At 45.2% G+C, this 27,091-nt stretch overlaps 1 protein-coding gene across 1 annotated transcript; it reads left to right on the top strand.

Annotated features, from left to right (window-relative positions):
* Positions 1 to 1,067: 1,067 nt before the first annotated feature.
* CCZ1 (CCZ1 homolog, vacuolar protein trafficking and biogenesis associated) lies at positions 1,068 to 25,597 on the top strand. The gene is made up of 15 exons (XM_044746933.2): positions 1,068 to 1,249; positions 2,151 to 2,248; positions 2,341 to 2,434; positions 2,723 to 2,800; positions 3,209 to 3,256; positions 3,844 to 3,927; positions 5,312 to 5,487; positions 9,826 to 9,907; positions 11,772 to 11,833; positions 12,127 to 12,238; positions 16,569 to 16,602; positions 17,246 to 17,363; positions 23,501 to 23,659; positions 23,951 to 24,078; positions 25,251 to 25,597. Exons 1-15 carry the CDS (start codon positions 1,130 to 1,132, stop codon positions 25,304 to 25,306), a joined length of 1,449 nt encoding a protein of 482 aa, XP_044602868.1. The 5' UTR covers positions 1,068 to 1,129; the 3' UTR covers positions 25,307 to 25,597.
* Positions 25,598 to 27,091: the final 1,494 nt, after the last annotated feature.

Below are 27,091 nucleotides of genomic sequence, written 5' to 3'. Positions count from 1 at the left end.
AGTTGGAACAGTCTTACAAGAGCAAGTAATGACAGTAATCAGTTGTTGAATAAATGATTAAGGGCGGGCACCATACATACAATTCACAGTCCCATTTAATGCTTAAAGCAAAATTCCTATCAGGCAAGCATTTACTATTAGCCATTTTACAAACGTGAGATAGAGACGGGAGAAAGGCTGGGTAATTGGTCCAAAGCCTCACACCTAGTGAATGATACAGCTAGGCTAAGTACAGATCTGTCTCATGTCCAAATTCCAACGCATCGCCTCGCTAAATGTGAAGGTCTATTCTGCTAGGGGGGATAAGGGGTCCTGTCTCTAAACTTAATCAGTGACAGACGAGGCAACCTAAACCAAGGTCTTCTTGAGTTTGGCCAAGCAGTCTGCTGCAAGGGCTTGAATCCCCAAATACCAGAAGGAAGGAGCTGTTCCAACTGTGTCACCACCCACAGGACCCAAAGGCCAGTGAATCCTAACAGCTGGAAAGGGCTATGCCCTCCGCGCCAAGGTCGGGCACTGGGCGCTCTGCGGAGATCGCCTCGCTGGCCCCGCTTCGGCCACACACTGCGCCTGGCCCAGGCCAGCGCCTCCAGATCCTGGGCCATCCTCCTCCCCGGAGCCAGACGAACTGGAGGAAGGCGCCAACGCCGTCGGTCTAGTTCGAACCAGCGGTCACGAGGGGTCTCACACAGGGATCCCAAAAACCCCATAAGTAGCCGGAGGGACCCTGCGGATGATGTAAGTGGCAAATGGCCCAGCTGAATGCACGTCCGCCCCTGAACGCGTTCTTTCTTAACCTGCACACTCCCTTCTCCAAAAAACCATGCCCGTTCAAATTGTCCTTAAACACGCAGCCCTCGCCTTGCGCCAGGGCAGAAATCTGGGAGCAAACAACAACAAAAAAATTTCACCTTAACTCTTATTTTAAAAAAGCACCTGCCCAGGACGGCATGAATGGGAACAGACCGACCCGTGCGCTCCAGAAGCGGACGGAGGGCTGCAGAGTCTCCTTCCGGGCCGGCGGCGACCACTTCCGGGGCGCCCGCGAGCGAGGCGGAAGTGCGGTCTCCTCGCCGCGGCGGTCTCTGGGCGGGCAGAGGGAGGCTCCCGGGGCGGGGGCCGGGCCGGGATGGCGGCAGCGGCGGCCGGGGCGGGGGCCGGGGCCGGGACAGCCCAGGAGAAGCAGTTCCCGCCGGCGCTGCTGAGCTTCTTCATCTACAACCCGCGCTTCGGGCCGCGCGAGGGAGAGGTACGCGGAGCGGGGCCGGCGGCCGGGGAGGGCCCGAGGCCGGGGGGCGGCCGGCCGGCGGCGGGGCCGGGAGCCGCGGGGTGTGCCCGGGAGGCGGCCCCGGCCCGCCCAGCGCCGGGCAGCACCTGTCACTCTGCCCTCCTCCAGCGGCGTTTCCCGAGGCCGCGTTGTGCCAGGTGTGGCCGGGGGCGGCGGCGGGGGCAAGGCGACGCAGGCAGGGGCTGCGATCAGCGCCTGTTCATCAGCTCGATCGCTCCACTCGGGTTGACTCTCGTCTCTTTGTATCCATCCTGGGTGATTAAAATTAAGTTTGTATCTTTTTTCCTGCCAGTCCGCGATTGGAAGCGTGGCACAAGAGTAGCCCTGAAAGAATGCAGGCTTGGAGGACCCTCGGAAAGTTTTTTTCCGATTTAATTAAAAAATAAATTCCAGGGGTTTGGTTTGTTTGGTTTTAAGGTGGGGACGGTGACTTCCTCAAAGGATGTCCGGAGGTTTTGCTGGCAGCACATCACGGTCCTTTTAAAGGCTGTCAGTCCAAATGCCCGTGAACCTGCTGGGTTCAGTTTGTGGGGAGGCATCTGTCTGCACGCACGCGTGCGCACACGCTTATCTTTCACAAGCTTTGGTGTATTACAAATTAGTATTTGAGAGGAAAGAAAGCAGAGTTTTCGGAGTGCCCCTTCGGATGACATGACTTACTGGGTATCAAAATTGCCTTTCAGGCTGGTGGGCGGTATTTACACAGCGAGGAGATAATTCTTGTTTTTCTAAAAAGGGCTTTGGTTTGGTTTTACGGTTCGCGTGTGTGACATGAGAGGTTGACATGAAACTTGGCATTTTCAACGGCTGAGATGAAAAAGTGCTTCTATTAATGTTGGGATTCTGTCTCTTCGTACTTTAGGAGGAAAATAAAATTTTGTTTTATTATCCAAACGAAGTCGAAAAGAATGAAAAAATTAGAAATGTCGGATTGTGCGAAGCTATCGTACAGTTTACGAGGTAACGCCTGTAAATGTGCTTTTGCCGAACTCAGTGATTCTTACCACTTAGGCTGAGAATTGTCCCCAACATATTCTTTTCACCTTTTTTAGGACCTTTAGTCCGTCAAAACCCGCGAAATCTTTACATACCCAGAAGAACAGACAGTTCTTCAATGAACCGGAAGACAATTTCTGGATGGTCATGGTATTTACATGCACAGTACATCTTCTTGAATTTGCATAGCAAAGTTATGGGCGATCTCTACTATTAGAAAATTTAGGAAAGTCCTCTGACTGTTGCATCAAAGTAAAATTATGATAAAGTTAGTTGTAATTTTAAAGTCAAACTCCTATTTGATGTATTTGTTCTTGGGGCTGTTTTAAGAAGTTGTGTTTTTGGTGTGGTGACATGTTCAAGTTTTTTAATTTAGGGGAAAACTAAAAATACATATAGTTGATTCATTGTGTAACTTCAGTTTATCAAACTTTGTAGGTTGTCCGGAATCCTATAATTGAAAAGCAAAGTAAAGATGGAAAACCAATTGTTGAGTACCAAGAGGAGGAACTGTTGGTAACACGTCATTTTTTATTTCTTATTTTTAGAAAAAAATTTGTCACAGAATATGATGGGTGACTTACCTGGTCAAATTTAAGCCATGTCACTTTGGCAGAAGTTTCTCAGGGTACACATAGAGAAGTTTTATGTCTATTATTTACATTTGCACAATCTTGTAAAAATATATATGTACCCTGTCGCACTGATGCCTTCTACTAATTGTCTGTGTTTAAAGCCCTCCTAAATTTAGGCTTATTGGTTCATAAGTGAATTTAAATACCTCTTATTTTCAGCACACAACTGTGGTGGGACCAGGTTTATAAGCATTATATTGCTTTGCCAAGAGTCACTGTCCATTGCTGTGCCATAGACATTTTTTCCCTTTGAATCGAGGTCCATGCTGTGTCTTTGTGTTTGTCGTAGGACAAAGTCTACAGTTCAGTACTCCAGCAGTGCTACAGCATGTACAAGGTAAGCGTGGCATTCTTTCCGAGTTGAGTCTGGCCAAGTATCCCTATTTACAGGGGTTGTTTAGAAATAATTCTTAATTCTTTAGATGACGGCAAGGTGACTCTGTATCTGTTTTAGGGGAGGAAATAACGGGGCCTTAGAAACAGTGTTGGGGTTTATGCATGTGCTAATTCACTGACTATTGAGGCCTTCTCTGTTCCCAGCCTTGTGCTAGGAATGTATCCTCGTTAGTAAGCAAGGGGTCCATGTTCTTGAGGAAAACACAGACTGCCAATGTTTGTATGATTCGAGAAGTCTGGTGGTATTATTTATGTAAAGTGAAACTTAGGTACGAGTTGAGGTTAAAAAAAAGAAAAATCCCCCGAACAATTAGGTGATTTCATAAAAATGGTATCACTTAACAGTGTGTAAATTTTTGTGACTTACAACTCAGGCTTCCTCATGTAAATATTTTCTGTATTTAAAAGGAACTGTGGGATTAAATAAGCCAAATTAATTAATCTGAAAGAAAGAGATGAACTTGTTATACTGCAAAATTGGAGGCATAGGAAATTGACATTTTTTTTTTTAATCTTTTACACCGTTAGCTTTTTAATGGTACATTTCTGAGAGCCATGGAAGATGGAGGTGTCAAGCTCCTCAAAGAAAGATTAGAGAAATTCTTTCATCGGGCAAGTATTTTGAATTTTATTTATGATCTTAGTAGTGTTCAAACAGACTTTTAGAAAAGTACAGACAAGTTTGTTTCTCATACACAAAAGACCTAGAACTTGAAAGTGGCAGAGAGCCTAAGAGATATCGTGGCAAGATCAGACAGTGAGGAAACTCGCTCAGCTTGCACTCTGGCATCTCTTTCCAGTGTTTCGTGTGGGATCAGAGCATCCTGCCGTTTGTGCGCAGCTCCTTAAAGCATCTTGGAGACATCCTTTGTCTTCGTCCTTGTTCCACCTGCATCGGTCAGTGTGGGCTTCCTCAAAAGCAAGATGACTGTGTGGTGGATTGCTAATTAGCCAACTCTAAACTCTTTACCTGCGTTGCACATTCTTATGGATCGATTCTGTTCACTCAACAGGCATAATCCATAGTGACTCCAGTAAAAGGTTGTGGCTGTGACACAGATGCTGTCACATGAGTAACACGAGTGTGATTTTTCCCACGTGGTAAACGAATGTCCCTAGAGAATTGCCATTCTCTTTTGCAGTAAATTGAATTTTACATATCTCATCCTACCTCTGGTAAAGTTCAGTTTATCTGAAAGGAATAATTTTCCATTTATTTTCTCCCTGAACTACTTTTGATCTCTATTTTTGAATTATTTTGTTTTTATGAATTATTTTTCTTTCTGCGTTTGTTTCTTCACGTTAATGACCATAACTATTCACTCTCGTGCTGTCTCCTGATTCCTCTTCTTGTCTTCATTACTCTCCTGCCCATCGGCGTTCTGCTGATGGATACGGCTGACCACGTGTCCTTTCAACGTGATTTTAGTATAAGATGGCACTGTCTGTCCGTGACATTGTGTAGATCCCTAATGAGGTTCGTCAAATTTGAAGAGCGCTAACGTTAGGAATTAAAAATTTCAAAGAGAGGGGCTGGCCCCTTGGCAGAGTGGTTAAGTTCATGCGCTCCGCTGCAGGCGGCCCAGTGTTTCATTGGTTCGAATCCTGGGCGCGGACATGGCACCGCTCATCAAACCACGCTGAGGCGGCGTCCCACATGCCACGACTAGAAGGACCCACAACGAAGAACATACAACTATGTACCGGGGGGGCTTTGGGGAGAAAAAGGAAAAAATAAAATCTTTAAAAAAAAAAAAAAATTTCAAAGAGAAAAAGCACAACACTGAATAAACATTAACGAGTTATGTTTGAACTTTATATTTTGAAATTGGTACTGATTTCAGATCCACTTACCTGTGGCTCACCTACCTGTTGGTCTGGCCAGTGTGCAATCTGCTAGTATGTAACTGTACTCTGAAGTAATTGTTTTCGGTTGTCAAAGAGTCCTGTATTCATTGCACTAATAGTAACTTTAATGCCTTATTTTTTCCTACAGTATTTGCAAACGTTACATTTGCAGTCATGTGATCTGCTCGACATTTTCGGTGGAATCAGCTTCTTCCCATTGGATAAAATGACGTATTTGAAAATCCAGTCCTTTATTAACAGAATGGAGGAAAGCCTGAGTGTAGTCAAATACACTGCCTTTCTCTACAACGATCAGCTCATCTGGTAGGTACATCCTAGGACCGGGCATGTAAAAGAAGAGAATCTTTTAGGATAATAAAAACAGCAATTAGTGGGCTGCTGGGTTGTCAAAAGTGGCGAAAACGTTCCTATCAGGTTACTTTTAGGAATCCTGTGTTTATTTTGATGTTTTCCCAAAAACATCTTCAAAGAAACAGTATAGGAATTGTGGAAAGCATAATTTTCATACTGTCTTTTAAAGACGCTAGATTTTTAAAATATTCGAGAAGTTAGAAGTGCTATAAAGCCAGGACATTACCCCACTGTCATCAGACTGTTTGTGTCCTATAGTAGGAACAGAAACATGATTTCTTTGATGAAAACGTTGATACTCGAAAAGAAAAGATAAACTATTACTAAATGCTATCAGCTACCTAATACTAAACTCTAGACAAGCCGCGTGAATGTGCGTGAGGCTGCGTAGAGGATGTGGCCCCGAGAGCTGCGTGTGGACCCACGCTGTTGATCTGTGGCCAGGAGCGGTCTCCCTGAGACGAGTGGCTGAGGTACAGGGGAGAGCGGCCGGCTGGAGTGCTCTCAAACGTGTTCACTTTTTACATTTTGTTTACTGTATTCCTCTGCCTGAAATGAGGGGTGTGGCCATATTTTAGCAGTAAAACCTGAGTTGAGCTAATAGAAAAGGCGGTAATGGTCCCCTGAAGCCCATCCCCGCCCCTGCCAACATCTTGCAGCTCCATTTGAAGGAGAGAAGCAGGCTAAACTAAAGGAATTTGAATCCGTCTATTAAACAAGTTGATGGGTTTTCACGTAGAATTTGTTCTCTCCTGTAAAAACAACATAACAAATTCCAGATGGAAATGCGTCTCTTTTTTTATGTTTCAAATTCCTTATCAGGCAACTTTATGCTGTATTAACTGGCCTTGCTCTGGTTGCTTTTATGATATTCACGCTATGATAGCAAAATGAAATTCTTAACTGCTGCTGTGAAAGCTTGAAGGATAGTTATCCAGAGTCCGGTCTGAGGAGGGAGCGGCCCCTCCATAGGTAGAAGTTACAGGGAGGCGCTGGGGAGGGTGCCCCCAGCCGTGGTAATAGGGACATAAAGGGGGGTGGGCCAGAAGCCAACATAGTCCGTGGCCTTGGTGCCCCTGTCAGAGAAAGGTAGCTCGGATTCTGCTGGCCTGACACAGCATCAGCCCTGATGTGGGTGTGAACTCTGGGAGTGAGAAAGGGTACGGGCCTTGAGCAAGAGGGTCCTCCTGGAGATCAGCAGCTCGTGCTGGGAGGCCCTGGAGCCGGCCTGGCCAGCAGGGTGGGGCTCTGGAAGCGTGGGCTCCCAGGGCCACCTGTTGCCCAACTCCCGGAGACCCTCTTGGCATCTTTGTCTTTGTGAATGACAGCCCCTGGAGTTGAGCAGTGCACAGCTCTGGTGGCTGCACGGAGCTGCTCTGTGGTTCCACTCCAGTATGCTGACAGGGAAGGGTTGGTTCCAGGCAGTCATGACCAGAAGGAACTTCTAGAAAATAGCACATTTTGAGAGGCAGTTGCTAGTTACAAAGCTGCTGTGTTTAAATACCAAGGAGGTATTTTATACTTCATGAACAGAGTACGTATTGACTCTTAGTCCTTGCTGTGTTGTTCTGAAATTACCTGATCGAGGAGAGAAGCATCTGTCTGTCCCAGCATGTGCCAGAACCTGGCTTCTTACGTGTCCCCAGTAAATGTTGACGGGGAGCTCAAAGCAAACGGTTAGTAGGAAATAGCTTACAGCTCCCTGTGGACTGCTGTGTTTAGTGGCGGCTTTGGTTTTTGCTGTGGCCACGATTGGGTTAGACTCCTGTTGGTAGGACGATGTCAGCTGACTTTCTTGTCCAGAGTTCTTGACCTACTTTTTGAGAGAATTTTCTTTTCAGTGAATTGATTTACTTTTCAGGGGTTAATGTTTTTATGAATAAATGCTTTAGATAGTTCTTAAGTTAATCAAAATTGACCATACTCTTGATCTTGGCTAGATTATTTTATATTCAATACATGACAGTAACATGTCTGTGTTATAGAGTAAGCTGATCCTGGTGTGAAGGATTCTGCATGGAGTCGTGACCACTGTGTTCTTGGCAGTGCTTCCGCTGAAAGAAGTTCTCAGATAACTTGGTGTCACCCCCTGAGGGAGGTGCGCAGGCTCCTGAGCACAGCCGTGTGGGGTCTGCAGCAGCCGAGTGGCTGCTTCCCTCAGAGCAGCTGTGGGGGTCGGAGAGCAAACAGGGGATGTCCATTTAGCAGTGAAGTAAAAACAGGCCGCAGAGTTCCAGAAAAATCAGTCTTGACAAAGTGGTAGCATCTCATGCACACGAATGAGTCAGTTAAGATTTAAGCTGAAGAAAAGTTTTTGGTGGTTTTTTTAAAAAGAAAAAAAAAATCACTCATGTTAAGTAACTGTATTTGAGAGACGTTGAGAACACTTGTACTTCTCGGCCCAAGTGGGCTCTTTCCTGTGCGGTGTGAACCATTGATCCAGGAGTCCTGGATCATTTGGTCCTGTCAGTGCAGGCTTCTGTTTGCTGTCACGCAGCCTGACTTCATTGGTTTCTGCAGGGGAGCAGGCATAGGGATGGGGGTGGCAGATCTGGGGAGGGGTTGCTGTGGCCAGCGCTGATGGAGATCCTACGACCAGGGCAGGCCTCACCACAGCAAAGCGGGACTCTCCTACCGGGTGTTTTGTGCTCTGAGCAGCTGGCTGCAACTTAACCTTCTTTTTAAATTTTCTATCCAGAAAGCCAACACCCAAGTATTTAATGCCTAGCATTAAATCTTAAGTGAAATAAAAAAATGAAGCCCTAAGCACAGTGCACAGAGTAAGCAGTTAAGAAATGTTGTCTTCCATTTCCTTTTGGGGCTGTTTCTACTCGCTGTCGTCTGGTCTAGAACAGCTCCATCCGAGAAGAGTGTGATGCAAGCCACATATATCATTTTAAATTTTCTAAGAGCTACGTTAAAATAAAAAGAAACTGGTGAAGTTCATAATAGATACATATTTTCAGCCCAATCTATCTAAAATATTATTTCAACATGTAAACGACAGTATTAAAAAAATTAAATCTGAAAAACCCAGTGTATATTACACTCATTTCGACTAGCCACGTTTCAGTGGTTTAATAGCCAGATGTGCCCGGTAGCTGCTGTTTTTGGAAGCGCAGCTCTATAAGGAATTGCCCAGCACGTAATTCTTTACATACTGTCTTTTACTTGGCATTACCCACCCCTCCCCACTGGTACTTTTTATTTGGTTCTTAAAAAGAAGGTAATATCCAGGCTTGTTTTGTTTTTTATTTTTCTCTTTCTCTCCCCTTATCTTAATTATTTCTGCAAAAGAAAAAATGAGTGACTGTCCGTGTGTTTGATTTGGAAATTCCATCTGCCTAGTTGGCTGCGAGAGTTTGGGAGTTGGGGCTGTCACAGGACAAGCAGTGAGGGTTCTGCTTCTCGGCACACAAGCCTGCGTGAGGGTGTAGGGCTCCTTCCAGTTGTGGTTCTGGACGAGACACGATGAGAACTGAGCCTCGGAAGAAGGGGTGGCAGAGGAAGAGGAGCGGGTTGGACAGAGCTGGCGGAGGCAGCCAGGCCCGCAGCAGCCGTTTGCCGAGACGAGCCAGACGTTTTCTGACGTTTGGCTTTCCTGGAAGACGAGAGAGCCTCGAGCATGTGTGGAGGCTTGGTTTACATCACGTTAGATTTCCTCACAGGATTGTTTCAGTTATCTTGAACAGAAAAACCTCACGTACAGACTCACCGTCTGTTTCTAGCTTTACCTAACAAACTCATTTCCCGTGGAGTCTGACGCCTCCCAGCTTCTCAGCACATTTTCCACGTGCTACTTACTCTTGCCTCGTTTCACATTAGACAGTTTGCCTGAAAGTTTGTTCTTTCTCTTCCTCCTTTTTGCCCACACTGAAATCCAGAGAATTAAAATCCGCTTATGTTTCTGAGACATAGCAGGATCTAGTTCCCAGGATTTTCCGGGGTGCTGAGTGAAGGAATGTGGCCTTACGCATAACCCAGAAAGTGAAGAGAAATCCGCTGCCTGGCCTGGAGGTTGTGCTTGTTAACACTCCATGAAGAATGCTGCGTGGAATGCAGGCAGAGAATCCAATCCGTTGTGACTTTTTATTTAGAATGGCATAGAAAATGCAAGACCACACAGTAGTGGCCTTTGACAGGTCAGGGTAAAGTTCTGGTGCCGGGACTCAAGTGTAATTCATCCCCTTCTTGATACAGTGTAAAAAAAAGACGAACTTTCTCATAGAGCCATGGAAAGACAGAAGACCAATCCCAAACTTTTAACACCATGCTTTTCCGATGTTTCAGGAGTGGATTAGAACAAGATGACATGAGAATTTTGTACAAATACCTCACCACCTCTCTATTTCCAAGGCATATTGAACCTGAGGTATGACTGGGTACTAATCTCTCTCTCCCCCTCTCTCTATTATGTATGTATGTACACACGTGTGTGCGCACACGAACGCACAGACACAGGTTTGGGTGGTGGAGGAGGTGGGTGGAGTAACGTGGTCGATGGGCGGTTCTGATCTATGTTTTACATTACTGGTGTGACATTTGTTTAGTTGCGATTACTCAGCACAGAAAACCATGTATGTCAGCTTTTTTTCATTTCGTTACATTCAAATGCAATAGGAAAGGTGTGTTTTTAAGAGGAGCAGTTCATTGAGCCGAGGAAACACTGGACTTTTAAGTAGGGTTTTGGGAACTCTGAAAATGTCAGGGATCTTTGACAAAACAAAGGTTAATCCTGTGGGCTTTTCATCTGCAACCAGGAGATCCAATTTTGAGTAGATGTTGCATTGCCTGCCTAGCTTTTCTACTCTAGTGCTTAATTTCCCAGTTTTCTGCAGAGAACTGTAAATAATGCCACAGCGCTCTCCCCAAAGTATCCTTTTGTAGCGTTAATTAGGTCGGCAGTGAAAAGTGTTCATAGCCCATTGAGTTATCATTTGGCTCAGGTGCACACATGCGCGCGCTCTCTCCCTCTCTCCCTCCCTCCCTCCCTCCCTCTATTTTTTAAGGCCATGGCTTGAAACAACGGGAAACATCTCTCTGATAAGAAATTGAACGCAAGGTTTTGAGCAGGACCTGGTCCCCTGCTTAGTTCCTTTCTGGGTAGTTTGAATACAGTGGCTCACATCTCTGGAGTATGTACCATATGCCAGACACCAGCAAACGGGCATTATCTGATGACATCCTGAGAACAATCCTAAGAGCTGGGTGCCTTATCTCCATCTTGCAGATAGGATACCCAGGTTTAGGGGGCTGACATGACTTACCCAGAGTCACCCAGCTAGTACATGAGCCAGACTTGATCTCAGGGTCTGCCTGATGCTAAAGCGCCTGCTTACAGCCGCATCCTCAGAAGGCTCACTGCAGGCGCTTTCCCATGTGTGACAGTGCTGTTGCAACAGAAAACTATTCGGTACCTTATTATGTGGCTAAAGAGCGGGGCTTGTAACATAGGAAGCCGCAATATACGACCTGGCGATGTGGACGTGGACACGTGAGGTCTTCTCCCTCAGGACAAACTGCATATCTGAGAGTTGGCTCTGCATTTCTGCTATTGGATTTACATTTCCAATCTTTAATTTTCAGTTATATGCTAAAATTTCATATAGACCAGAAGAACACCAAAAATTTTTAGAAGAGCAACAAGTTTTCGCTAACATAACTATTGGATTTGGTTTTTGTTTTCCATTTTCTGTGCATGTGAAATGGTATATCTTCAGCCAAAGCAACTAGGAATGTGCTACAAATACAAATCTATGAGGAGGACGACGTCATGGCTAAAGACAGGGACTTTGACGTCAGACAGGCTTGGGTTTGATGCCTGGCCCTGCCACTTAGGAGCTGGGCACAGTGGTGAACTTCTACAGACTTCGCTTTCTACGTCTAGAAAATAGGAAGAGGGCGTTCCCCACAGGGGTCCCGTGAGGTGAAACTAAGTAACTTATGCCATTGCCTGGCATGTGTTAACCACGCGGGAGATTTCAGCTACTGCCGTAAGAGGAACTAAACAGTATATGGAAGTCAGGGTGCGATGAAATTGTGCACGATAGTTCTGGTTACAATCAATGAGCTCTTTATGCACCTCTGTAATCCCCTCTCTTTTTGGTGGGGAGGAATATGAGAAATTGATAGAGAAAAATGACATGGAGCCAAGTAGTAGAAAAGAGTGCTATTTTTCAAAGCTTTGAAAGTAGAAAATCTGTTAAGTTGTTTCTCAACGTTAAATTTGTTTCCAGTTGGCCGGAAGAGATTCTCCGATAAGGACAGAGATGCCGGGAAATCTTCAACACTATGGAAGGTGGGACTTGTGTTCTCTGATATACAATTTTGGACTTTATCATCTTTTTTGGTAAAGATAAAATCCTGAACACTGTACCTTTGTGCTAATTTGTTGACAATAATCAACAAAGGAACTTCTGTTGTTTCCAATGAATTGAGTGTATTACTTTACCATGTTCTGATTTGATGTTTTCCAAGTAGTGTCTAGCTTCAAAAAAATAGATACATATTAAGTAGGAATGTACCCTGTTTATATATTCCTGTTTATAATGTACCTAATTGAATCGAATCATCTCTGTGCTTGCTTTTCAGATTTCTTACTGGGCCCTTAAACCTTAATGATCCAGAAGCAAAATGCAGATTCCCCAGAATTTTTGTAAATACAGATGACACTTACGAAGCGCTCCATTTAATTGTTTATAAGGTAACAACTCTTTTTCCCTCCTGTGTTACAGAGTAATACTAAAGTAAGCCTTTCTTGCCTGTGTACATGAGTATTTATGCAAGCCTCTTAAAGGTTTCCCCGAACAGATGTTGGAAGTTCTAATTATTGTAAAACTCAAAACGGGTGCTCTTCTGGAATAGAATGCTTATTTTTAGCTCCTTGTAAACAGTTTTGTTTAGTGGTGAAAGAGTAACTGTCTAAGGTTATGACTCACAAATGCTTGAAGTCCTGTGTGCTCCAACCAGAAGCCATCAAAGGTCAGTGGTGCCTGTTAGATGCCTTTGGATGTGGGCCACACGTCAGTGAACTCTGCTTTTGCTCTGATTTTAAAGCTGTTGTAACTCTGTAAGGATGGTTTTGTCAGGATGTTATGTTGTAAGGCTGTATACTTAGGTTGGTTTTTTTAAAGGCAGTTTTTGGTTCAAGAAAGAAAGCTGAGCATATGTATTTATCTTCTTTTTCACCTAAGAGTGCAATTATGTTTTAATGCGTAAAGGCTCAGAAATGATGCCCTGAGCGCACAGGAAGGAGGTGAACTTCAGAGGATGCGGGAATTCTGTATGGTCTTGACAGATAGAAAGGAGGTGTGAGAGCGAGGGCGCACTGAGGCACCCTCTCCACTGACGTGTTGTACATGAACCAGTTGGCCACCCCCTTCCCCTTCCTTACACACAGGCAGGCAGCTGAGCACCTGACCCTGGGTGAAAACTGAGGGTCCTTTTAAAGAAAGTAAACAATCTGGAGAGACCTAGAGTAGCTAGTGTGGATGTCAGCACCTGAGCGTAAGGCCCTGCTCCTGCAGTTGCCGTGTGCCAGCGTAACTGCTGCCCTCATCCTCCACTCGAGGCGAGGCCTCCCGCCCCGGTCAGCCGTTCTTCACTCTTAAGTATGATTGGAAGAACAAAGTAGGTCTTGAGAAACGAGAACGATTCCAGGAACGGAAGAGAACTTTTAAAAATTAGTATCCACAGAGATTAGAGAAGGGCATCTGTAAAACTGAAACAGGATGACATGAAAGAGTCGAGGTTATATTAAACTTAGGTTAATTGAAAATACAATTTTTTAAATATTTTTTTATGTGCTAAGATATATAAAATAAAATTTGCCATTTTAACCATTTTTAAGTGTACGATTTATTGACATTAAGTACATTCACAGACTTGTGCAACCATTACCACTATTTCCAAAACTTTTCTTCACCCCAAACAGAAATTCTGCACCCAATAAGCAATGACCTGTCAGTCCCCCCCAAAGATACAATTTTTCACGTAAGAAATTTATTAAAAGGGTTAAAGATAAGTTGCCCTGCCCTAGAATATAAGATAAGATGACAAGAGATAAAAATATGGAGGAAAGATGAGAGAAAGGATCAGTTCAGGAATGTTCATATCTGATTAACAAAGTGGGAGAGAGGGAATTAGTGAAGTGGTATTATGAGAAAATGTCTAGCTGAAGAGGAGCACATTTTCTGGACTGAAAAGGCCCACTCAATGTCTGGTGCAATGAATAAAAAAGACCCACTCCCACCCACACAATGGGCAATTTTGGAAATTTGAAGAGACGATCCTAGAACTTTCCAGAAGGAAAACCAGGTCACCTGTAAATAAAACTGGCTTTAGCAGTTTCCCTACCAGCACTAGATGTTAGGTGACAGCAGAAGGAAGACTTTCAAAGTTCTGAGAGAAGATGATTTTCAGTGTAGAATTCTTTGCCGGGCCAAACCATCAACCACCGATGAGCTCGAAGAAGGATGTATTAAACGTGAAAAGTCTCAAAAAGTTACCCCGCGCCCCTTTCTTGGGATGTTGCATGAGGTTGTGCCTCACCAGAATAAGTAAGGAAACCAAGAAAGAAAATATCTTGGAATCCAGAACAATCTGTCTTACCCACGAGAACAGTACAGGCAGGCTTGAGAGCTCTCAAGGTCTGCTGACGGTTACCCCCTCCGGTACTTTCATAAGGAAGTGGAGAAGGAGGGCTCTGTTCTGGGTGCAGGGGCTCCAGAGCAAAAAGACGTTTCATAAAATAGTATGATTAAGAGATTCAATTAAATGTGAGATGTAATAAAAAACGGCTAAAGGAGGAGAGAATTCCAGAGACAATATATGGAATGATGTGGCCTGAAAGTGAACCGAACTGAAGTGAGGCATACTTTAGAGCAGTAATTGGAGTAGTGAAAAGCCCATTTTTATATCAAGCTAAAATCATTCTGCTCTGAATGACTCAGGAGTGAGACTTTGAACTCTTAAAGAAGGAAACATGAGCCTGGAACACTGTGTTGTTTATGGATTCCTGTTTTTAGAATCGATCTATAGATGTAATTTTAGGAATGATAATGGTGTCATGGTTATCTTAAAGTGTTCTTATCTTTTTTTTAAACAACTTTATTGAGATATAATTCACATACCGTATAATTCACCCATTTAATGTATACAATTCAATGGTTTCTAGTGGCAAAGTTCGAGAGTCCCCAAACCCACCCTCAGTTCTGACTCCAACTGCGAGTTCAGAGGGTCGCCAAGAACACCCTCAGGTTTAATAGTTGACTAGAAGGAATCACAAGGACTCAGAGAAGCCATTCTTCTCACAGTTACAGCTCATTACAGCCAAAGGGTACAGAGTGAAGTCAGCCCAGGGAAGAGGCGTGGGGGCAGGACTCCATTTATGGTGTTTCACTGGGGACAGCCCCTGGAGCGCCCCCCCCCACCCCCCCACCGTGTGGAAGTGCTGCTACGATCCTTGTCTGTCATGGATACCGGCTGAAATGTGTGTGGACTAAAGGATATGATGTGTGACGTTAACGTGTGGTGGAGGGAGGTAGACAGGGCAGGATTGTCCGTGAATTGACCATTGTTGAGAAGGTGATGGTCCGTGGAGTTGATGTCTACCATTCTAGGTACTTTTTAATTTATTTAAAATTCTTAAACTTTTAAAATAGAAGCTTAAAAGGCCCACACAAAAATCAACCAGTGAGAGGTCACATCCGCACGTGCCTGATGGTAGATGTTAGGGGAGCAAGCTGGACCGGGCTTCCGTCCGGAGCGGTGCTGACTGTGGCACCCAGAGGTGCGCATGTCCCCAGGAGGCCAGCACGACCTGTATCCACCAGGTGGTGCCTCAGAATGCAGAGCCGGGGCCCAGTGTCCTGATACTGAAGGAGAGGCAGGAAGTTGGGGTTTTTGATATAAAATTAGTTGGTATCTAAGTCAGAGTTATTTTATACACAAAGAAAACACAAAATTTGTATGGAACTGGCTTGTAAGCCACTAATTTTGCATCCCCTGTCTAGTTATGATTTAGTTACAAAATGGTTTAGATATTGTGAACGGTGAGCGTGCAGAAGTGAAGTTATCGCTGATAGAGGTCGGGAGGTGGGCGTAGGGAGAGGTGCGGGCACAGCTGGGAACGTCACTGTCCTCACTTAGAAGGTAGCCATTAAGGAGCTGGTGCCCAGGACTGGCGGCAGGAGAAGCGAGCTGTCGGGCTGTGAGGTGCGAGTGCAGGACGACAGTGGCTGCGAACCGCAGGGCTGGAGGGGCAGGCGGGTGAGGGGTCCGTCCATCCCGACAGGAGTGGCAAGTCAGGACGATGTCTCAAGGGGACAGCGGTCGGTGTTATCTGAAGCGGTTAACAGTGGGGGCCTGGGGGAGCAGCCTCAGAGAAGGAGGTCTGTTGCCTTTTCATCAGAGGGCTGTATGTTCTCTTCAAGCTTTTTTAACACTATACATTGCATTGATAAATTCAAACATTTTTGTTTATTTTTATTTATGGTTTTGGTGGTTGTAGGTTACTGTTACTTGCTAATGTCGTAACTGTAATATTTGCTATAATAAAAAGTGAGGCAAGGTGACATTCATTTGCTGGGGTTTTTTTAAACTGTGTTAATGGAAATTGTCAAACACACACAGAAATAGAGACTAGAATGATGAATCCCCAGGTACCCATCGCGCCGCTTAATTAATTAATCATATGCTAATCTTTCATCTGTCTTCTCTGCATGTTTTGGGTTTTGCTAGGGCATTTTAAATGGTCGTGTCATTTCATGCATAAATCCTTCAGTGTGCGTCTCTTAACTCATCAGGGCCTCAGTTCGAACATAACCACTGTGCCATTAGCATGTCCGACCAAATAGGCAGCACTCCCTTGACGTCATCTCATCTCCGGTCCGAATCCACATTGTTCCAGTTGACTAAGAAATACCTTTATAAAGTTGATTTGTTGAAATCAAGATTCGAACAGGGTCAGTGCATCGGGTTAAGCTTTCCTTTTTGTACCGTTTTGTAATCTTCGGTTTGTTTTCTCCTCCCAGGCCATGAGTGCAGCCGTGTGCTTTATGATTGACGGTAGGTACCCCTGTGTCTGAGTTCGGCCTGAGTAGAGAAGCCTTTTCTCTTTACAACAGACTGTGTTCTCTTCCTAAATGATACATGTGTTGTCATCAGCAACACAGAGGCCATATTAAGCGCTATTGCCCCCTCTGGGCCTCTGCCATCTTGACTAGCTACTTCTAATATTTTTAAAGTCCTAGCTTGCCTGCTTGGCAGCGTTAGGACGCAGGCACCTTCCTGTGCCTCCTTGACTGAAATAACAGGAGTGCCTATCTCAGAGGGGGCTGCGGGGAGTAAACAGGGTACTGTTTGTAAAGCACCAGTGAGCACCTGGCCCATGAGTGCTGTGTAGTGTTTGTTAAGTGAATATTCGACCCCCTTGGTCTACAATGGCAACCAATTTACCGCCCACGGGGCATGCTTAAATCAACACTCCAGTGAGATAGGTCTTTGACTCTTTTCCATCTTAAATATAAGTAATTTTGACTCTTCTGTTTCTCTTCTATTTGGGAGGGGAAAGGGGGTTCGATCATTTAATTACTTCCCAGATCAGTAAAGTTATAATTTGAATACTGTTGTTAAGACGGTAAAATAAATATTGACCTTTTTAACACAAAGTATTGTAACACTGACTGGTATTTTTTAAATTACTTGTTAGCCTCTATACAGCCTACGCTGGATTTTTGCCGAAGACTGGACAGCATTGTCGGGCCCCAGCTCACAGTACTGGCATCTGACATTTGTGAGCAATTTAACATCAACAAAAGAATATCTGGGTTTGTACTTTGCTTTGTGTTTACTTTCATAAAACAGCATATAACTGGTTTTGGAAGATTAAGGGTGGTTTTTACTTAAGAATTCAGACAATATTAACATCTGTGTTTTCTCTGAATCCAGAGAACAAATGTGCTGTTCAGTGCTGTCTGAAAAGCGTCCTGGGGAACTGCTCCTGGGGTTTCTGCCCCACACTGAGGGCTGGGGCCGGGTCATGTTCATACATTCCCTCAGCTCTCCCCTGATCGTGGCATGCGTGTCTGGGGTGAAGTGTGCTAGCTACGCCTCTGGCATTGGCCTTGTGAGTACCATTCAACATCCCACTTGGCCAGCCCAGGCTGAAATTCACCCTGGCGGTAGTCACCAGCAGGGTTTGGCTTTGCGTACACCGAAAGCGCTGTGCGTCTTGTGCAGAAATGTCTGGGTGGAGTTGGCTGTGATGGAAGCCGTTGGGCATTGGCAATGAGTCCGGGGCCTTGGAAGGCTCTAGGCCGGGTATCAGGAGACTCGAGGTTAAGCTTGCCTTGGTTCCAAGAACACCATGGAAACTCACTGAACCTCTTTCTACTTTCTTCTCAATGTAAAATCGAATTACTGGTAAAGTGACTAGATGGAAAGTACTTTGAGAAATAGAAGCCCTCTTTGTATGGACTTCCTGTATGTTTGCAAAGTTACTGAAATGCTGTGGTTTGATATCTAACCTTGTGTTTGTAGTGATCATGTTGTACGGATGTCTATATAAGCACCAGCCCGTAGCCAGGTTGCAAACAGGCTCCGGGCGAAAGGCCATTTGGGTTTCGTATGTGTGTGTGGACTGTGCCTGGACAGCATACCTAGTGTGAGGAAAGATACGGCCGAGAAAGGAAAGTGCCTGACCACCTTGCATCTCAGTGCTGCTTAATCCTTCAGTGTTTTCACGCGAACCTGCCAGATTCGCTTTCTTGAAGGAGGCGTAAGTGAGTTAAATCTGTGTGGAGTCATGCGAGTGACTCTTATGAGTGGAGAGTGAGAAAGTGTGATTTCCTGCGTCCCCAGACCCCGGGGAGACCACTGGACTTGTGAACTCCTCTGCCCCTGCTTTCGATAGATGTGGTGAATTTCGAGTAACTCATAAACAGATATCCAGAGGGACACTTGCTGTCAAGCACCTTCTATTTTGCAAATAAGATTAACTCTCGGGACCGGCCCGGTGGCGCAGCAGTTAAGTGCGCATGTTCCGCTTCTCAGCGGCCCGGGGTTCGCCGGTTTGGATCCCGGGTGTGGACATGGCACCACTTGCCACACCATGCTGTGGTCGGCGTCCCACATATAAAGTAGAGGAAGATGGGCACGGATGTTAGCTCAGGGCCAGGCTTCCTCAGCAAAAAGAGGAGGATTGGCAGCAGATGTTAGCTCAGAGCTAATCTTCCTCAGGGGGGAAAAAAAGGTTAACTCTCCTTGGGACTGTACAGATGAAAGGAGAGGCCCTTGGATATTCATTATCCTCTCATCAGGAAGCAGTTTTCTCTCTGATATTTTATTAGGAAAATTTTCAAACATAGGAAGGTTGAAAAAATTGCTCACGTGTACCCCCCCACATTTTGCTATGTGTCTTTTCACACACATGTGTCTCTCCCAGAGGACAGTTTTCTGAGTGTTAAGAGAAGCACTGTACAGTATCACTAGACCTCTGGGAAGAAAAGGGAAATTGGAAAACTCGATAGTGAAATAAACTGCACACAATTCAGGGGCATGCCCAAGAAGAGAAATTCTAGAATCGTAGTTGTTTTTATGTTTGAAAGTTGACCTTAAGATGGTTCTTGGTGCATCTGAGATTTTATATGTAAGGAGCTAGTGCTCGCCAAGCCATAAATATCAGCTGACTAAAGAGAAAAGCTTTTGAGTACACAAGATAATGTGCTTTTCTTCTGGGAATCTTTCTTACCTAAATCCCAACCATTTACAAACCAGTCATGGGGCCTCCAAAACTCATATCCCAGAGAAAGTAGAGGCAGCCTTGAAGGAGGAAAGAAGCCCCCAGTGGCAGCATCTCCAGGGCACTGTTGAGGGCATGGAGGCTGCTGTGTCAGCCGGCCGTCCTGATCCCAGAGGCCAGTTGGGGACCTCTGTGCCCAGCCTGTTCTCTCAGCCACAGCCCCCCGCAAAGGGCGCTGCTCAGGCCTAAAGGTTAGTGTTGGATCCACAGTCGTAAACGGCAGCTTGTGGAACTGAGGTCGACTCGTTCAAGCATGGCATGAAGGAAGTTTGTTTCGTCCTCACTTTCTCTTAGTTTGTGTGACACCTCAATGTTTTTCTATTCAAGGACTTATGATTCAATTATTTTTGCATTTTTCTTTTTTGAGAGTAATTTATGCCCTTAATTTTTAAATTCAGGAATATCAATATTGGAAATCTTATCTCATTTGGTTTCTGTCTTTCTAGACTCGTACACATATATAAACAGTGACATATACACATGGCGTCTTCCTCAGGGGTCTTTAAAAACAGATCATGCCGTCAATCTGTAGCTTTAAAAAAAAAATATGGTACAAACAGCAGTTTAAACCAGTAAATATGGGGCCACCTTATTCTCTTTATTGGCTTCATGGCGTCTGATTGGCTAGATGGTGTGCTCTTTGCTTAACCATTCTCCCATTTAATGGGTAGTCTCCTTATGGCTGTTAGTGTTATAAACAGTTGTGTACCGCACAATCTGGGACTCACATCTAATTATCCTCTTAGGCGAAATCCCTAGGGTTGAGTTCTGGGGCGAAGGGAACGCGCATTGCCCGGGTGGAGCCCTGCACAGAGCTTGGGCTGGCTTAGACTGCCACCGGTGCCCGCAGCGCTCCTCCGGGCCCTCTGTATTTTGACAGTCTGACAGGGAACACTGGTGGGGGGTGGAGGGGGCATCGCTTCATCTGTTTATTGGCGTTTCTGTCTCTTCCACAAACTGCCCGTCATGTCCTTTGGCTCTCGCCGTTGAAGTGCTTTATCTTTTTTTCTTTTCCATCAATACTCTTAATGCAATACCTTTTAGTCATGTCACATCTTCTTTTCTTTAACTTTACTGTTTTTTGTAATACACAAGTTTAGGATTTATACATAGTCAGTTTTAGTAATTATTTCCTTCAGATTTCTATCTTTAGTGTCATACGTGGGGCTTCCCACCCCGTATTATAAAAATATCCCATTTTTGTCTCTGGTGCTTTTATGGTTTTATCTTTTGTGTTTGAATCTTTAATTCACCTGGAATTTTTAAGGGTTTGAGGAAGGGCTCTATCTTAAGCTTTTTTCCCCAAAATTGTTAGTTTTCTGAACCTGAGACTTTCGTTTCGATTTCTTCCACATATGCCTATTCACTAACCAGTTCTAATACTAAATTTGGACAGTGTAAAGTAAAAAGTTATTAGAAAAGGAAGCTTTCCTGGGAGGAATTTTTTTCATAATCTGTTTTAATCGGTCTTTTTGAATAAATCTGTAGAACAACCCAGTTGCTTAGGAGGTTGACCACGCTGGGATTCCAGCCGGAAGTAGAGTGCAGCCGGTGGCAGCGAGGGTTGGTGCCGATCAGACCAGGAGTGGACACAGGGAGCAGGAGGAGCGTGGGGAGGGACCCGCCAGCCCTGGCTGTAGTCCGGTGGGGTTGTTAGGGTAGAGCAGGGCGAAGGGGGGCTTCTTTCCCGGGCAGAGTTAGCGCGCCTTCCAAGCTCGCGTGCTGATTACTCTAGAGAGGCCCTTTCCAGGAGGAAAACTCTAATGTGTGACTCGTAAACTGAGACCAGTGTTCCTTCACACTATCCAAATCGATCAGTTCAGAATCCCGTTTTCACCTTTAGTCCAGTTTGACAAGTGAGGGATAGCCAGTAGCCATATTCATCTAGAAACCATTTATCTGGCAACCTTAGCTATCTGGAACAAAGCGCAGAACAAGGGAAAATCGCCAGATGGTCCGGGTGTCCCCAGCCAGCCGGCGAAGGCACAGGTGAATCTGTGAGCCGTTACGCGCTCTCGAACGTCTGTTGATGGCCTCCGTCGGCTCAGCGCTCCTAGTGACCTTTCCTGGCGTGCCTTTGAAGTTTGGAACGGTTTTCACATGCTGGTCCTCAAACATTGAACCCTCCAGCATCTCAGTGAAAGTGATGCTATTTACTCACAGAGGGCTCCCCGTCACCTCCCACCAATCCTAGTTCCTGGGGTTTCAGCCACTAGTGGAAGAAAAGGGCAAAGGGATGTGAAGGAAGGGTTGACTGGAGATCTTTCTGAACAAGCTAGTGGACACAGACTGGAAAGGCACAGAATGTAACCAGTGAAGACAGCCCAGCCGTCCACGCCCCTTGGGGACATCCTCACTGCTGCGGGGCTTTCTCCAGCAGACTTCACAGGCCGCCGGGAGGACTTCTGTCTGGTTTCCCTGGGTTAGTGTATCCTCTGTTGACGTAGTCAACTGCTTAGCAAGTTCTTTTTTAAGAGGGCAAGAAATTTGTGTGATTTTGTTTGGAAAAAAATGCTTTCGTGGTTAAAAGAGCCAAGACTCACAAGCTTTTTGGAAAAGATACCGGTAAACGTGGCGGCTGCTGACTCTAAGCGAGGTGTTAATTTGGATAACGAGTGAGCGTGTCGGATGAAAGTTATCCTTGCTGTGTTTAGTGCAAGCAGATCTCTTTTTTCTTTCATTAACAGTACACTGCAAGTAGCTCTTTTTCTATTTCTGTTTCTCTGTTATCCTCCGTGGAAGGTGGAGTGGAAAGAAGCCACGTTTGCCCCGTCTGAACTACCTAAGTAACATTTTCTAATGTAAAGTTCCATCCGGGGGTACAAAAACAGTCATTTTGATCTTCTTAGAAGAGTAGTTTACATATTATAGACAAGGGAACTAGGAAAGCCGTAGACAGTTTTTTAGGGTCAGGCAAGACAGCCGGAACTCTAAGCCCCATTGAGGCTGGGGAGAAGTTTGTCTACCTAGACAACTAAATATCTTTCAAAACATCTTTGAAAATTTTCATCTTTCCAAACAGTTTTTCTTGTAGTTATACCTGCTTTTCTTAGTTTTAGGGGCCTATTAAAAACAAATTCTGGTTTTGTAAGAATTCTATTTTCATTTTCCTGGAAACTAAATCGCCCACATTCTTTCTTTGCCTAGAGGTAAAGTATTACAGTAGTAACCCGCTTACCCGGAGGCCGGGCTTCCGGCACCCCCAGCTCTCCAGAGTGTGGCTGCTAGCCCTGAAGTAAGCAGAGAAGGCTCTGAGCCCCCAGCGGCGGGCTGCTCGGGCTCTCCCCAGACTCGAGAGTGCAAATTGAGGGCGCAGGGAGAGTGAGGGAGGGGACGCACCCTGTGAGCTGTGTGGCCCAGCTGTCTGGGCGGGTCCTGGAGGAATCGCACATTCTGACCTGGAAGGCAGTGTCGTGGCATTGCCCGGTCATTTAAAATAATAAAAAGATATATCCCAATTAAAGTGTTCATTACACTTCAGCAGAAAAGGCTAATATGTTTTAGAATGCTCTCCATTTATGATAATGAAAGCGTTGTTATTTATCGTGGTAAGCTTCAGTTCTGTGGCGTCGAATGCCACAGCCCTGGGGGACAAAAGAGATGTTTCTTTCCTAAAACAGGGGTCAGTCTTTGGGAGCTACATATGTTTCAACTGCTCAACTGTCGTTTAGGCGTGAAAGCAGCATCAACTGTACATAAACATATGGCCGTGGCAGTGTGCCACTAAAACTTGATTTAGAAAAACAAGGCCAGGTTCGGCCAGGGCTAGTCTGCTGACCCCTCTGCTAGAAGATAAATGGCCCGTATTGATGTAGTTTGCATTTAAAAAAAAAAAATTCAGAGAATAGCTGTGTGATTGCCATTTATAAAACATTATCCTTTTATTGAGAAAATTATCACAGAATGGTTAAAATACTTTTGGTTTTTAAAAAATAAACTTCAGCTCTAGGGACAATTCCATCCATATTGACTACTTCACGGGTATCAACTAAGTTACTAATAAATGAGGCGCCTGTTACATCATAACTGACAGATTCTTGATTGGAAGGCCCAGCCCTTGAACATGTGAGGCCTTAGCCACGTGGATTTAAAGTGGTAACAATGTACCTGTATAGTTCGGCTATTCTTTCAGAATGTTACCATTTTAATGACGTATTTTCCCAGGTCTGAGAAGGAGCCCCAGTTTAAGTTCATCTACTTCAACCATATGAATTTAGCAGAGAAAAGTACAATCCACATGAGGAAGACACCCAGTCTGTCCCTGACGTCTGTTCATCCGGACTTGATGAAGATTCTGGGTGACATCAACAGTGACTTTGCCAGGTAATTCACCAGCGTCCCAAATTAGGTGTCCTCTTTCTTAGAAGAGACATTAAAGGCATCCTCTTCACAATCAAGTGACCCAGAGCCCCTTCAGAGGGGCTCACACTTGACCACCTTCCTGGGGGCCACTTCCAAACGGGTCATTAAGCCCAGAGGCCACTGGCCACTTGGACCTGACTCCCTGAACTTTTCAAGGGACTAGTTTCCTGTTTCTTGTTTTAGAATGTTTGTTTTTCACAATGTAGCCGTTTGTATAATAAACCATTGTGTCTTGAAACTCTTGTCTTACAGAGTGGATGAAGATGAAGAAATCATCGTGAAAGCGATGAGTGATTATTGGGTTGTTGGGAAAAAGTCTGATCAGCGGGAACTCTATGTTATTTTGAATCAAAAAAATGCAAACCTGATTGAAGTAAATGGTAAATAGGATTTTATATTGGAGCAGAATTTTAATGCTACTGATATTTAAAAACTACCTTTGCAATGTGCTAAGAAACATGCTAAATATAACAAATCATGACTGTTGGGGTTTTAAGCAGATGCCTCTGTTGCGTAAAGGAAGCCACCGTTTGTTACACTTTATGTTTTCCTATAGCTTAGTTCCTTAAAAAAGTATGTGAAAACTTTCCTGTTTCACAGGAAACTTGATAATGGCCTAAATTATTTTCTATCGTGCCAAAAAAAAAACCCACAGCTTTATATACTATGTTTTAAAATGTCCATTTCCATTTCCTGTGATAAAAACACATTTTGATGCAGAGCTGTCAGACTCGTGTGGCAGTTTACAGCCAGCTCTGTCTGTACATGAGCAGAATAACGCTGCCAGTTTCCTTCCGTCTTCCAGCCAAAGCCGTCGGTCTGGTCGTCTGCGCAGCAGGATCCCAACTGCTGCTCTCACTGTGCTGGTGGCCTTGTTGCCTGGAGGACAGGCTGGGGTCACCGTCACCGCAGCGGGCTCCCTTGCTGCTCTGCAGGAGCCCTGGAGCCGGGGGGGGGGGGGGGGGGCTGTGGGGGGAGTGCACCCCAAGTGCCAACTCTGAGAAAAGTTAGGGGTGAGCCTCCTTTTGCTGCGTCTGTCTTCTAGGGCAGATGCTATGTTCCCTCTTATTAAGGCTCGTATGAAGAGCTGTCGCCTTAGAGCCCTCCTCTCGTTAGGAGCTCGTGACACTGGGAGCTGAGGGTAGTCGAGGGAACGCTGCCTCGCTGGAGCACAATCGTAGGTTCTGGGTGGCCGCTGCACTTAGCGTGTAGTGGCGTCAGATCTCTCCAGGTGTGAGAGGTCGCGCTCCTGGCACCCTGACCTCTGCTGTCTGAGGCACTTCGCGCGCTGGGCTTGCGCAGGCCGAAGGAGCAGTGTTTCACTGTGTTCAGTACTGTGGAAGTCTCATGGGCACGTTAGGCTTTTTTTCCCCTTTCTCTCAATTTGTTAACATTTCCTACCTAGGCTTCTGAGATTAAAGATCAAAGTTAATGCAGACATTTATCTATCCCCAACTTTATTCCAGAAGAATTTACGGCACTAATACATATCATGGAACCTTTTAAGTGAAAACCCCTGTTCCTTACGCACTGTTTGCTGCTCTTTTTGCAGAAGAGGTGAAGAAGCTTTGTGCGACACAGTTCAATAACATATTCTTCTTGGACTGACTGAGGATGGCTCGCCAAAACATCTCTTCCAAAACAACTGAGCAAGCGTTTTGTTCACCGCTGCAGGTTATTGGTCCTCTTATTGACTGGATTAATGACAACAGTAAAGCAATACTTGCTTTGAAGAATCAAATTTCTACTCAGTCTGATGATCCCGAGGTTTTTAGATTTTAAATATTTATGTGGAATTAATTAAAGGTAGTCAGCTACATCGCTATCATTCCATTCTTTTGACATTATGTGAATATTTTACTGGAAAATAAGACTAATAAATTGTTAAAGTTTTTAAAATTCTGGTTTTGCATCGAGTCTCTCTCCTGGCGCTTGTTTGCAGGGACACTGGCCACGGGGGTCCCTGGCTCGTCCTTGGGAATGTTCTCGAGCTTCCCAGAGTTGGGGTCCCTTCCCCGTCACTGGACCTGAAGTGGTGAACTGTGAAGCGTTTGCCCAAAGTAATGGCTAGACTCGTTTTTTTCTGGAGTGCTCATTTTTAGACCACGTATCATCCAAAGAACTTAATGAAAGTGCGCCAGTGTGGTCCCAACACGGAGCGTTCTTCGCTCGTCAAGGAGAACGGCGAGCAGCCCCAGCTCCGCAGGCATCTTCACAGCCCAGACGCAGCCGGGCCGGGCTTGATGCAACTTCCCGTAACTTGTGGGGGTCTGGGCATCCCCGAGTTTGGGGGAAAACTAACCAGGCGTGGTCTGCAAAAACTCCTACTACCCCGGCCCTAAAAGGACCTTTCCCCAGACCCCTTCCCCCGACCTGCGTGAGCCTGCCGAGCTAGGGAGGGGAGGGGGGGTGACTTCTCCCCAGTTTGGAGCGTGGTCATCGTCACTCAGTCTCACGCGATTCACACTTTCCATTCTGATTCCTCTTCACCCAGGAGTTACTTCAGATTGTGCGTTCAGTTGCCAGCGGCATTAGGCTCGCCTGGCTGTGTTCCTTGCTGACTTAACTGCAGCACGATTAGCTCATGGTCTCTGATGTGTCACTTGAAATTGCTGCACTTTCCAACCTGAAATGTGGTCTGCTCTTGTCGGCGTTCGTTCTCCGTTGCGTTCGGGTTCTGCCTCTGCGTTAGTTCACACTTTTTCGTTTAGTTGCTTCAATTATCTGTGCCCTCACTGCGTGTCTCTCTTTCTGCTCCGGCTCTTCCATCGTGATTGTCGTTTTTCTCCCCTGTCATTCTGTCAGCCTTTGCATGGCGGCTACGGAAGATGCATGTGAATAATGCATCTTTTTGGTGGTTGGTCCTTTTATCATACTTATTTTTATTTGTATCATGCATGTGTTTGCTTTAAATTCTGTTTTGTCTGTTTTTAATATGGCGTGCTGTTCCGGTCATCTCGATTAGATTTTCTCGTCCTTTTTCCATATCTTCATTTTCATCCTTTCTCTCTGCTTTTAAGATGTTTCCTTGTAAAGAGTAACGGTGAATTTTGATTTTTTTAAATCCAGTCGAATTATCTCGGGGGCAGGGGTTGGGGAGGAGGAGGGGAGTTAACCCTTTACGCTGGTGAGGACCGGTCCATTGGCACTTGCCCCGCCATCTTGTGTGTGTTCTTTCCATCCTTTTCCCTTGTTGTTTTCCCTTTTCCTAGCTTCATGTCGGATGGTACTTTCCCTCCTTCTGCTAGTTTGGAAGCTATAGATTGTATTTTTATGCTTTTGGTGGTTACCCTTGAATTGAACACAGATTATTAGCTGTCACCTTTTCTAACAGAGCCTTAAAGTATTCACTTAGGCCCCGACTGCACACGTGCTCGTCATCCCGTGGTTGTC

The sequence above is a fragment of the Equus asinus genome, chromosome 14 (assembly GCF_041296235.1).
Source record: "Equus asinus isolate D_3611 breed Donkey chromosome 14, EquAss-T2T_v2, whole genome shotgun sequence".
In the NCBI taxonomy this organism is placed as follows: domain Eukaryota; kingdom Metazoa; phylum Chordata; class Mammalia; order Perissodactyla; family Equidae; genus Equus; species Equus asinus.
This window is presented reverse-complemented; position numbering and strand designations above follow the sequence as displayed.